The following is a 14,258-nucleotide window of genomic DNA, read 5'->3' as shown; positions in this document are numbered from 1 at the left end:
CTGTAGATAACCCTTAAAGCAAAATATTATTCTATTTTTCATTAAGATCTTTTGAAGATCTCCAAATCTGTGAAATTACAGTAGTGCTGATCCAATCTCAAGGATAAGCTTTGAAATGAAATCGAACCTTGCCATAATATGCACATGTCGGTCGGCGATTCTCTCTCTCTCTTTATATACATGTATATATCATATACTTTATGTGTGTGTGTCAATAATTTCCAAAATAATACGAATTTAGACCCTGTACATTCGTGGTTGATTTTCAAGCTTTTACTTTTCCTTAAAATTATGGTTTATAGAAATGACCACAAAGACTTTTCTCTTTCTATATAAATATATTTGGTGGTTTTTTAAAGTCATGATATGACTTTTGAATTATAAAAAAAGAAATAACAATGCTTACAGAACATAAGAGGTAAAGAACGAATTCATAATAAAATAAATACTATAAATGATATGTATTAATTGACCTTATTAGTTTATAAATGCACCCTTTTCCCAACACCCTTCCCATTTTTAATACATAAACATTGAATATTTATAAATATAACTTTGTAAAAAATAAAAATATTGTTTAAACTCTAAATGTTTCCTATTCCACTAAGACTGTATTCCTAATCTTAAGTCATTGCATTGGCATTAAATGCAACATACATGTAATTGCATGTATAATCACTTCAGAAAATAAACAGAATTCTTTAAACAACCAATACTTAATATACAACCAAACACTTATTAAGAGTAAAGGAAGTGTTAACAAATAAACGAACAAAAGCACATACTCTGACAGTAATACTGTTAACTGATGTATAAATATATATAAATATAGCTTTAAAAATAATGAACGAATTCAATAATCAATACCCTGTCTTAAGAAATGCAAATCACTGGGTTATAAATAGCTATGACGTAAAGTAGCACTAAAGCACTTCCACAAATGACTCTGTAAGTTTTTCCCTTTATGTTGTCACTTGTAACATAATGGGGTTTTTAAAATTTGCTTTAATGGAGCCATCTCATAATATCTATTAGAATAGCTATTTTGAAGACTTGAACCAGTAAGATAATTTAGGAACACAACTTTATGACGTCACAAATGGCCATTAAGACAATTCCTTTCGGGGACTGTGCCTTGATAACCAGTCTTGACATTTTTGCACTGCCCTCTCGCGGATGTCATCTGACGGAAGTTCGCTCACTCTTTCTCCATCTTCGAACACCGCTATATCATTATATCTTATATCATACCCAGGCGGAGTAATCTCAAATGTCTTTTCTCGTAACGTCGCGATCTCGTATCGTCCGATACCTGGCAACCGGAGGTTGTAATGATTCAGCTGCCCAAGTGTGCAAAAGTCAGCTGTAGAGTCTGATGGGATAGACGGAAGTCGAGTTTTATTGGTCGCTGCAGTGATGGGGCGCCTCCTAGTGGTGACAGACATTTCTGAATCTGTACAAGAATCATCAGGAAGTATATCGTCCATATTGAAATTCGTTTCATAGACATCCTCGTCTAAGTAGTAGCCCCGCCCTTTGTTTTCCGGATTGTGATACTGTTTGATAGGAACGTTTTCCTGTACCCGGGTCAGAATGATATCTTGATGTGTAAAGTTCTCATCAATCCATTGCTGAGTTTTGACGTCATTATTTGGCGTTTTTAACCCCTCGCGGTCTTTCATAGTCTCATTCATAGCGTGCTGAGCCTCCTGTGACATCCTTGAAAATAATTTGGAGGATCTAAAAGTTAGAGGTTTTCCCGAATAAGCACTTTTTGCACGTAGCGTTGGCACTGCTTTATGACTAACGTGATTGAACGTCGCGATATCGAGCTCCATCGCTGGCGGACAGGACTTGGACGTCTTCTGTGTGACGGTGCTTCTTCTGCTAACGGAGGTCTTAGTTCGAGGAGAGTTCTTTCGGGGACCGATATGCGTAATGAAAGGGGAACTAGATTCAACACCGATAACGTTATTACAATCAGAAGTCTCAATCGATGTTTTATTTCCAACCTGCTCAATAGGTGCTATATTGACCTTTTTACATTTAGTTTTTAAACCTGCCTTTTCGATGTGTCTTTTGTTCATATTGTTATCTGTAGATCCCGCAGTATTATCACAAGGGACTTCTAGATCCCTTTGGCTTTGACAGTCACATTCACGAACACATGCATTATTAATATTGCCGTTAGAATCCAAAGATTTGGTCTCCCATTCCCTTTCACAAGAGCACGTATTCTCGTTAATAATAACGTTATCACACACTTCCTTCACAATTTCGGGGCCGTCCGAAATCTCCGTGGCAGCAATCCTAATTTTCGTCGCCGATGAACACGGAGTACTTTTAACCTGAGTGTTTGATGTATTTTGAAGAACTGTAATTTGTTGTGAGTCTGACAAAGGTTTAGTGGGAGCCTCGTTTCGGCTGCTGAAAACTCCTTGTCGAGCTGTCTTCTGCTCTGTAATGTTTCGTCCTAGACTAGAGTTGTACATGTACGTCATAGAGGACGTAGATTTCCTGATTTTCATGTGGAGCCGTTTATATTTCTCCTCTAAAGTGCGCATCCATTGTGGATATACAACCTGATTTCTCTTGTAGACTCGGGACGTTTGTGGATCCCCAGGTTGCCCCGTTAAAGTGGCGGTGATCCGTGATTTTATAACACTGGTCGTCATTATAGATGTTTTCTGTATAAGAACAAACAAAATCAAACATAACATGGAAACACTGTAAAGAACACAAATAGAAATTAAAATTAACACAATTCTCCTACAATGCAAATAATCCACCCCTGAGAAAATTAAAAACTCGCAGGTCTATATATTGATTTTAAACCTACATTCACAAGACTTTTGGGGGTATATGTCGATAAATCTCACAGGGGTGAGAAAACGCGAACCCAAAGAGTTTTATGCCTGCAGTCCCGTGTATTTGGTAAAGTCCAGTCGCTCTGATAACTTGAAAAAGATTAAAACCACTTACCTTTAAAAAAGAATTCTAAAGGTAACCTGTTATGTCAACAAATGTTTATCCGTCTGATAAATGCATTCGATAAATATTTCCTATCTAGAGAAATGAAATGAAAGCACTCCGCACACAGAAAAACGCTTGCCATGTCCGGGATATCTCAAGATCTCGCTAGCTTTCGCCTCACACAGCCAAGAGGGCAATATCAGAGAAAAAATATTAAACCCTTATTAAGACAAACATGCAGAGGACTAAAGCTCATTAAACCCCCGATAATCCATTCTCAAAAAATGATGATTAAGTCGCGAGTGGCGAATTATTGATTATGGATATTAATCCATTCTATATACCGCAGTTAGAGCGCAATGAAAACGTGGATTCCTCGCCTTCATTGCTTTTACTGACTATTTCACTGCTTCAGTCACAATGAACTGTCGGTGATAGAACTATAGATTGATTTTACCTCCTGCGTTAAAGAGTTCCGTTTTATCAGTAGGGAGCGCTCTTAATTTAAAACATCAAAGGAAAACTATATAACCAAGAGAAGCAAGGTTTAACGATATTTCTTCATTTTTATTGCAATAACTGTTTCATTAAAACTATGTATCAGGAAAATTAATTCACAAAAAAGTTTCCTGATCACAGAAGAGAATCATGCTTTTTGCAAAAGTTCGTCTTGGTATGAATGAAACGGGAGCGGCGAAAACTATTTGTTTTTATTTACACACCAAACAAAATTCTATCACTGCAATACATTAATGTATTCCTAACCCAATACTCTCTCCCCCTGTTTAAAAGCCTGATATAATTGAAAACACGATAAATCTAGACAAATAGAAACGCCATTGTTGTAATTTGTGGATTTTAAACAGACTTCATAACTGAATGTTTAAATTGAATGAAATGTGTATAGGTCGGTGGATTTTAAATCTTTCGCTAGGTTCTCTAATCATCGCCTTGCTGGCAAATTTTATTTTCTCTTCTGAGTTCATGTATTGATTAGTGAGCAATGAACAGGTGAGATGAAAAAAAAAATTTCATAACTGTTTTAAGGTTAAAGTAACGTTACTTATCCTGCATTTATACAAAGTTTGATCAATGCCCCCCCCCCCCCCGCCCCGCCCCGATATATGTAGGTATATTTTAATATTTATCCTCATTCCAAATGTAAATACATTTTTTTTAATTATTGAAGTGGTTACTTGTAGATAAATTTTAGAAATCTTATGCCAGGTGTTTCTTCGAAACTTAGATGTGCAGTATACATCTCTGTACGTATTTTATGTCTACAAATTCAACAGCTCTACGCAACCAAACTATGTAGACCTTGGCTCAAGAAACATTTTTTTTAAATCTACAGTTTGTCACAAAGACTCAATCACCCCGATCCAAAGAATTCCCATGTTCTTTTATACCGAGATAACAAACGGAATAGACTTGTCGACATTTAAACGTAAATCTGCAAAGCATCTTTTCACCTTCGATCATGTCGGACAAAGATTAATGATTCATTACCGAATTTATGTCCATTCTTCAAAAAGCATTCATACCCGTAAACACATAATACCTCCGAACTTCGGAGAGCTACTTAAGTTGCAATTGCTCGCGAAAAGTTGGCAAGTTTTACGAGCCTCAAAGAAAACCTAGCGACTGATTCAGAGTATCATATTTGCTGGTGAGAATAAAGATATGCGGAAGCATAGGGCTATTTTTTTTTCAATCAAGAAAAACAAATATTCTGTATAATTCTACTTGTAAGTACACGTGCTATTCCAGTGGTCAATATGGTATAAATTCGGTCGGCAATATCTTTCTGTACCAGAAAAAAAAAATATACAGAAAGATTAGATGCCATGTTTTAACCCCAGTCTTTTTTTTTTATTAAATCGCTTTCATTTTGAAGTGCCCTAGCAAAATATGCTCCGTTAAAACTTTGAATATCTTTTTTGTCCCTCTTTCCAAACAACAAGAGTTTTAATTGCTCCAGGTGACGGCAAACTGTAAGATATTGATTTTGTACACAGAACAATAAATGACTGACACATTTACGGCAGGTATTGGAAGTAATTTATTATAAGCAATATTAGGCAGAGTGTCCAAATTTGCAGAATTTGTATGAAAAAAATATTTTAGAGACATGTAACGCAGAGAGGGAAAGCTTCAACAGTACTTAAAGAATGGATAGTATAGACGTCTAATATAACGATTACACGTCCTTATTATCACAGGAAACAACTCATGAATTAGAAATTAAAGATACCCGGATAATAAAAAATAAAATACAAGTGTAAGTTCTTTTTTTTTTTTTTTTTTCAAGTCGTTAAAATGTTTAAATAATCATTCATTAATGTACCTGCAGATCTGTAGCTCGCTGATCTGGAAAAAATGGTATGGTTGTCCATCCCATTTTTTTTTTAGACCAGCGAGCTACAGATCTGCAGATATAATTGATGTGCATTTGCTTAAATTTTTATTAGCTTTGTAAGAGAAACACCAGTAAAATTTATTCATGAACACTTTGTTTTCTATGATATTAAAATCCCGTCTTTACCACCGGCCACCCTACTACATCCGCAGAACTTTCTCGAAAAGAAACGCAAATTTTCTGATTTTACCGGGCGTATCCTAGATAAAGTCTATCACTCTGTTGTGTATTTATTGTTTTTAGTCATTGGTTTTCAATTATGTGCATAGTCCAAAAAGTGGAATGGATTCCACGCTGCACTGAACACATATAATGCTAAACTTCACGATAATAATTGAATTTAAAGATCTTTCAACTGGTGACTCGTTCATTTAATTTGTATAGTATCTGTAATAGCTATCTAAAATGAGATATGGTTTTATTTCCTAGAAACTAAAAAAAACTAATAAAGACGTTTTTGTTACTGAAGCCAGAAGTTTGTTTGTTTGTTGTTTATCATCCCTCTCGAGAATTTTTCACTCATATGGAGACGCCACCACTTACCGGTGGAGAGCTGCAAATTTATACATATACTCGGCGCTCATGCAGGGCCATTGAGCAGAGAGGGATCTTTTTCGTGCCAAAACCTACTGCGACACGGGATCTCGGTTTATACGGTTTCATTTGAAAGACCGGACCGGTCTCCACGTTCCACAGTGGATTCGAACCCGCGACGTAAGGATCAGCTTCTTACTCCGCGACTCTAACCACTGCGCCACGCGGGCGACCAAAACTAGAAGTAATGGATCAAACACAAAATACGAATTACATAACCAACATTTAATTTTAATTTTTTTTTTAAAATTCTATCCAATTTTTGTTTGGCTTGATAAAAGAGAACATTTTTGATAGGCGATAATTTTTTTTTTAAAGTTTTTTTTTTTTTTTTTTTTTTTTCAGTGAAAAGATATAAATTGATATAAATTCTATAAATTATATCGATAACTCCGACCAGTTAGTTAAAAATTATGGATATGTCTTTTCTGTCCAGTTTTATTTTGTCAAATAAAAATCTGCGTCGTATTGCTGATATTTTACAAAATAGTCAGAAAGGACGTACACGTACATATAATGATATATCTCTAACTACAACAGTCCATGAACTTATATGTAGATTTTGCGATCTCTCTCTCTCTCTTTAAAATATAAAAAATCCCCAAGATATCTCAAATAATATAGGGAAAATATAAAGAATTTTTTTTAGAAAACGAAATTACTTACCAACTCCTTCCCCTCTGATCATGAGAGACACCCTAACTCATCTGACAACCAGGTTGGAACTTTAAACCGAGGAGCGTAATTATCCATTATTAAAACCACTCAAGACCACAGAAGACGATTGTGCATTCATTTATAGAATAGTGTATTCAGACTTTTGTGTATTCACTTAGTAGTGTATTCCCATTTCCTCCATAGACTTAGTATTGGCGAGTTGTCACGCACGATGACGGAGGATTTTTTTTTTTCTATTTATGAGTTCCTCACAGACCCGTTCTGCTTCATGATTGCATGAAACTCTGCAAAGAAAATAAAAGGAAAATCTGATGGTAAACGAAAGAGATTAGAAGTAATCTTTTAATCGTTTTAAAGTAGCAGCCATAAATGACACGGTTAAATTTCAGTAATGGCCTTCAATTCTAATCGGCAGTCAGGTGTAAATAGCGAGCTGTCAAATTTTTATAAATAATTCAATTGATGTGCGTTTTAAACAAATTTAAAACTATTTGATAGCACTCGCGTGGTGGATGTTATGTCAATTTAAATCCCTCATCAAGACGTCTCAAATTGATAGCAACACAGGTGGAATAAGGAACAGAGGGGGATTGCAAATCGACGCGAAATGTGAAGGTCAACTGGGACCATACAGGTCACAAACGTTCTCAAATATACGATATAAATGGGGAAATAAATATAGAAATTTAATCATGCCTCCCTCCCGGGCCTCAATTTTACATTGGACATATAGGAAAATATCTTGAAAAATCTACGTCTCAAGAAAACAGGACCATAATTAGTCAATTAGTAAGCATGCAAGCATCCCCAAGTAGTGTAGGTTCAATTTAAGTATGTTCAAATCAAGACTCTCTTGAGTTGGGAGGGGCCACGATAGGAGACCAAAATTTTATAATGAGAATATTTAGGAGATTAAAAAAATGTTCCATAGTAGTAGGTCCACACTTAATCATATTGATATGCAAAAAATCCCAGGTCATGTTGATTTTCTGGTATTTTTTCCCAAAATATGGACTCTGAAATAAGGGTAAGGTTTAGATTGGGAATAAAATTGAAGTGCACCTGGAATTTCCCCATCTTGAGTAGATACAAGTTCGGTTAAGTCCTGACCACTTTTAGCTAGGATGGGGCTAAAATATAGATTTATAATTTCTCACGAGAATAAAAAGAGAAATCATCTGTTAAAAAAAACTTACGAAAACCAGAAGAATCAAGGTGACTGTGATAAGGGTTATGGCTTATGCCTGTTGATACGTAAACAATAGTATGCAAGAATTTCATCACCTCTGCCGAAGTAGCTATTATTTTAAATTTAATTTTTGATATGAATTATATATGAATGATTTTGTCATGTTCAGTAATTATTTTAAATTTGATTTTTAATATGAATTATATATGAATGATTTTGTTATGTTCAGTGATTAATGAGAATTAATAGAGATCATCATGGTCTTTAACGCTGCGTCATATTTATAATTCCAAGTAATATATGAATACACTGACCAACTACATGTGTTCGTATTTCAACCAATTTGAAATTCATGTTCCGGGTTTAAATTGATGGTTAAATTTGATACGCCAGTAATACTGCCTCGTAATATTTTCGGACATGACTGTGAATGGATAATGCTCAATCATTGCCCTACATTGAAGCCCACCAAATCATATTGCATTATATTTCTATAAAATTAAAATTATCTAATTCATGTAAACGTGCTAACTAATTCCTGCAAAGTTGTGATGCCTAAAATATCGCAATATATTTATTACAACAAAAGTTTTTTTTTTTTTTTTTTTTTTTTTTTTTTTTTTTTTTTTAATTTTAAGAATAGAAATAGATTTAAATCCTATAGTTTGTAAAAGAAGAGATCCTGTTCTTAATCCTTTTTTATTTGTAAATTTATAACGGATTTTATTCATTTAAAGGGAATCTGATACAAATGGTTACCCATTTTTAATTATACATACATTGAATACTTCGATCCGTTGGGTAATATATTGAATACTGCGACCTTTCTATTCCAAAGGTATATATTATTTCAAATCCTATTTATTAAAAAAAAAAGTATCATTTTTATACATTTATCGGGATATAAATACGGGTTGGTCACGTAATCAAGTTCTATGAAGCCCTTGATAGATTTGATCACTTACAAATCCGTATTTATATCTTGATAGATGGTTTTAAATGATACCTTATTACTCATATTTACATTTGAGACTCCTTTATACATGTTATATATATTTGCCTGAGAATAATCTTTAACGCAACGGCACAAATGTGCGTCTACCCTTTATGACATCACTGGAAAATTACGTCAATTATTTATGACCTGAAGAACCTGTGTTTATACAGATATTGATACGCGTTGCTTTAATAGTGTTATACATGTATAAAAGAAAACATTTGCAAATGTAAATATTCACAATTAAATGAGGAATTCTACATCATTCATTCATGTACGTACAAATATAACACAAAACCTACACATGGAGACAAGTTTTTGGATTTACAAAAAATAATTTAATTTTGGTTGTAACGTGTCATTTGATTGGATAAAAAAATAGAATATATCGTATAACCTGAGTTGCCTACATTACAATGACTAACGTCAAAAACGTATCAATCCGCTTGACCTTACATTTAAAATACATACGATTTGAAAGTATTTTTGAAGGAGAAATTGTCATTTCTTTTACACTTAATGATGGAAAATTAAATTATAAGGAATGAATTAAATAGCTACCCAAGTTATACTGGTATACCTGGGTTGGAACAGTTTACGCTTTTTTATAAACCGCCTTGCGGTTCATAAAGCGTAAACTGCCCCAACCCAGAATATACCAGTATAACTTGGGTAGCTATTAGATTCATTTCTTTATTTAAAAAAAAATTGACAACGCTTTAACGCTGCTCATTGTATCAGTCACTATTTCAGAGATGACAAATGATATTTACATTCCATGTGTATTTTGTATTTTGATCATGACAGGGAGAACACGGCGGGTTTGACCGGTCGGCAGGGGATGTTCACTCCTCCATGGCACCTGATCCCACCTCTAAATTTTGAGGTCCGTGTTTCCTCTGCTTCAAACTTGTATCGTTTTATTGGACTTCCGACATCGAATACTGTTCGTTATCTTCATATTTCATTGTTTATAAAGTGCGAGGAAAGCTACAGCGTTCAAAAACCATAACACAGAAAGGGGGTAAAAATGTTAAAGTATGCTTTTTTTGAGTTCACAAACGTTGAACGCCGTGGATGTGCAACATCAATAAGGAAAAATCAAAATTCACACTCACATTGAACAGAAGCTGTTGCAATAGTTCTTCCATTAATTGTAACTTACTCGAAGAACAATACAGGGATTTTGATATTCAAATCAAATTTGCAGTCAAGGCAAGGAGTTAAAAATGTAAATTTTAGCATTGAATCATTAGTTTTTGAAAGATATAGTCTCATACATGTAACTGCAACGGTGTGTTTCATAACGCGCTAACGCGCGTTACTCAATTTGTTTGCACACACCGTTGCAGATATGAGACTATGTCTTTAAAAAAATGATGATTCAATGCTTGATAAACTTATTTAAATTTTGGGAGAATCACACTGTGTCCACACTTGGCCAAGTTAACCAATAGTAATTTGAGTATAAACAGAATCGACTATGACCTCATTATCTCACAAAATTGATATAGAATGAATGTATAGTACAATGAGGTGTATTAGTGTCAAGTAAATTATAACTTCGGTAATTCTGACTTTATTCTTGGTTTTTCCAATTTTAAAGTTGGTAATTGTACTTTAAAGTTGCTTTTCCGACTTTCAAGTTGGCTTTTTCAACTTTAAACCGGGTTATTCCAAGATTACAGTTGGCTTTTCGAATCTTAAAGTTGATATTTCAAACTTCAAAATTGGTATCTTGGCTTTTACGACTTTAAAGCTGGTAATTCCAACGTTAAAGTTGGGTTTTCCAATTTTAAAGTTTACAACCCCAACTTTAAAGTTGGTTTTTCCAACTCTAATCTTGGCTTTTTTCAGCTTTAAAGCTGACAATTCTAACTTTTCAAGGCTTCATGCTTTTTATTCCTTTAAGTTACAGCTTGACTGTTTTATAATAAACGATTTAATTAATATTTTGAAATTTTGCTAATAAAAAAGAATTACTTTCATTGTGTTTTCATAAGATACAGAATTGATACATTTAGTACAGTTGTCTGTGCTGCATGACATATAATGTTGATTCACCCTATATATCAAACACCTAATGTAGATTCATTTGTTTAAACTCCTTCGCATCAAAATTATGAATGCTTGATTTCAGAAACAGGTATAGTTAAGATATTAATACTCTCATTTACGAGGTTGTTTGAAGTTATCTTTTGTAAAATTATATTTGATGGATCAAGAGAAATTTAATTGCTTACAAAGTGTTTTTCGTTTATTAATTTTGCATTATTAAAGTTAATAATAACATTAAACGAAGGAAAAAAGCTAAGAAAAGTGTAAGAATTTTTCAAATTTCAAATTAAAATAGAAAAAAGCCACATTTAAAGTTGGAATGACCAACTTAAACATTGGAAAAGGCAAAATTAAAGTTGTAAAAGCTAAGATTAAAGTTGAAATTACCAACTTTAAAGTTGGAATTACCATTTTTAAAGTTGGAAAAGCCAAGGTTAATGTTGAAATTAAAGTTGGAATTACCAACTTTAAAGTTGGAAAATTATCCCTGGGATAGTGTTAGTTGAATTTTTCACTTTTTACGTATTTTCAATGTATTTTAATTTGTATTTATTGACGTCACATGATGACGTCGTAGTGAACTGCTTTTTTAAGTATGTCTCCTTGATGTCTATACAATGGATAATAGATAAAATAGTTGTCCTTTCTTGATTTATCAATAATACATATTACAAAAAAGTCTAAATTCTGTGGAATAGAAAATCTGCCGTGTGTGTTGCCTTACATACAGTACCTGCGGTTTAATACGTGCATGATCTTGTATTCTCAGTGTACTACATAAAACTGGATTTCTAGAATCTAACCTAATTTATAGCAAACAAATAAAATAAAGTCAAAAAAAAAAAAAAAAAAAAAAAAAACCAAAACAAAACAAAACAAAACAAAAACAAAAAACAAAAAACAAAAATGTTATTTCCGAGGCGAGTAGGTAAACATATTGAATGTATTAATTTTTCACCAATCTACCTTTGACAGAGAAAACCTATAATTATCATTACTTAGGTACTTAATACCGACTGAAGGTAGAATTTCTCATCATCTATCTATCAAAATCAAATTATGTTAGACAATTTGACATACATGTAATTATCAGAACAGTCAAAGAAGATTTAAGCATTTAAAATTTTTGTACATTGCTATTTCAAAGCAGTATTACATGTATCAGTCTTAGTTTTGAAGTTCTAATATTTGTCGACTTGAAATAGAAGAAGGCGGGCAAGATAATGAAATAAAAGTGGTAATGAAAAACCCTTTTTATGGATTTGAAGTAATATTCATCAATGTAAAAATGACAGAGATACAGAAACAAATACTGAAAAGAGATAAATGCATGGTAGTTAATCGATTTCAGGTATTAATGGAATTCAATCATTTGGTCATCAAACTGTTTGATGGTTTGCATGTACATAGGTATTCTATGGAAAATACACCATCTTTGAAAAAGATTTGTTTAATTTACTGAAATATAAGAACTTCTGAATTGCCAAATAATCTTGAATAAATTATTTACTCAATCAGGTATGTTGAAAATTTGTATGTTTCGAATGATATGGTTCAAGCTTGTTCAAGAAAGCGAAGACTGTGTCTGAACCTAATCTAACCTAATGTTGCATTCTGAGAAAAAAAAAACCCTATGGTTAACAAAGAAAAAAAAAGGAATTCTTTAAAATTGTTACTCGCCCTATCGAAACCTTATCTAACATTGCCAAATAGCACTTTGTGATACGCATTGATTGGTGACTATCTTGATAAAAGCTATTTGTTTTATATCGATATTTTCTTTTCATTAAAGCATCTTTATTTAATGCTTAATCGCTGGAATTTCGGTTGGCGTTAGGGAGTATAAATATCCTAGTAAATATTTTAAGTGTAATTCAAAATCCGAAAAAAAAGATGCAATACGAAATACTACGATATGTCTAAATTTGCCGGACCGAACGCGACTTTTAAATTGATTTTGGTGTTCGATTGACAGCTCTTTTAATTTTCCTTAAGGATATTGAAAAACAATTTCAAACCAAAAATATCATATTCCAGTTTCCAATTACCGCATTTTCACCCGATTTAACAAACTAATTAAATCTTATGAGATTGTAATATCCTTCAAACAACATTGATATGAGAATTTGCGAAAGATATAAATCAAAATTTAATACATTGTACACAGGCCTTTTAAATATGATTTAGCAAAATTTTCTCTCCATATTCACACTATGGGAAACGAAACGTCAAATTTTATGCAGAATATTTCTCTCCGCAATAAATTTAACCACTACGACAGTCAAGCATGATATTTATTACACTGAAGATAAATTTTTGGAGAGTAAAAAAATATTTCAATCAGTGAATTTTTTTTAAAGTTTGTACATAGGCAGTTGACGTTACATTTTAAAAAAAAAACAAGATGTGTTTGTGAAACACTGATGCCCCCGTGTGGCAACTTATAGCAAAGGTTAAAATTTCTCTAATGCAAATAAAATATGTTAGTACCCAGGAATATACCTGTGAAATATGAGAGCCCTAGCAGCAACCATTGAAAAGACATAGAAAAGGTTAAAGTTTTTCAGAAGTAAGTCAAACATCAAGTCAAGGTCAAATGGTAAAAAATAATGGTGCATAAGGAAAGGCCTTCTCACAAGAAATATACTGATGAAAGCTGAAGTACCAATCGTTCAAAAGTTATGGTAAAGGTTTAAGTTTTCCAAAAGTACGTCAAACTCCAAGGTCTAGGCCAATGGATTATAATTGTTGGTATCCAAAGGCAGGTCTTGTCACAAGGATTACATATGTGAAGTATGAAAGCTCTAGCACCAACGGTTCAAAAGTTATGGTAAAGGTTAAAGTTTTCAAAAGTAGGTCAATCTGAAAATTCAAAGGGTCAAAGTTGTTGGTATCCAAAGGAAGGTCTTGTCACAAAGATTATATATGTGAAGTATGAAAGCCTTAGTACCAACCGTTCAAAAGTTATGGCCAATGTTAATGTTTTTCAAAAGAGGTCAATCTCCAAGGTCAAGGTCAAAGGGTAAAAAATGTTGGTATAAGGAAGGTCTCCAACTCCAACTGTTCAAAAGTTATGGCCAAGGTTAAAGTTGGGTAAAATTTTGTAAAACTAGGTCAAACTCCAAGGTCAAGGTCAAAAGGTCAAATATGGTGGTACCCAAAGAAAGGTCTTGTCACAAGGAATACACATGTGAAAGATGAAAGCCATAGCTCTAACTAATCACAAATTATGGGCAATGTTAAAGTTTTTGACGACAAACAGATAAACAGACAAACAGACAGACGGACGGACAGGGCAAAAACTATATACCCCCGAATCTTCGATACGGGGGCATAAAAATAATTCATTC

At 33.2% G+C, this 14,258-nt stretch overlaps 1 protein-coding gene across 1 annotated transcript; it reads right to left on the bottom strand.

Annotated features, from left to right (window-relative positions):
• Positions 1 to 318: 318 nt before the first annotated feature.
• On the bottom strand, positions 319 to 3,334 carry LOC133189009 (uncharacterized). Its single transcript, XM_061324456.1, has 2 exons — positions 2,983 to 3,334; positions 319 to 2,687 (listed from the first exon to the last, which is right to left on the bottom strand). The coding sequence occupies exon 2, from the start codon at positions 2,673 to 2,675 to the stop codon at positions 1,107 to 1,109; it is 1,569 nt and encodes a 522-aa protein (XP_061180440.1). The 5' UTR covers positions 2,676 to 2,687; positions 2,983 to 3,334; the 3' UTR covers positions 319 to 1,106.
• Between the last annotated feature and the right edge of the window lie 10,924 nt (positions 3,335 to 14,258).

This window comes from Saccostrea echinata, unplaced genomic scaffold, assembly GCF_033153115.1.
Source record: "Saccostrea echinata isolate AGI-Se365-2 ecotype Australia unplaced genomic scaffold, CSIRO_AGI_Sech_v1 ptg000016l, whole genome shotgun sequence".
NCBI lineage: Eukaryota > Metazoa > Mollusca > Bivalvia > Ostreida > Ostreidae > Saccostrea > Saccostrea echinata.
Note: the sequence above shows the minus strand (reverse complement) of the source record. Positions and strands in the feature narration are given on the sequence as shown.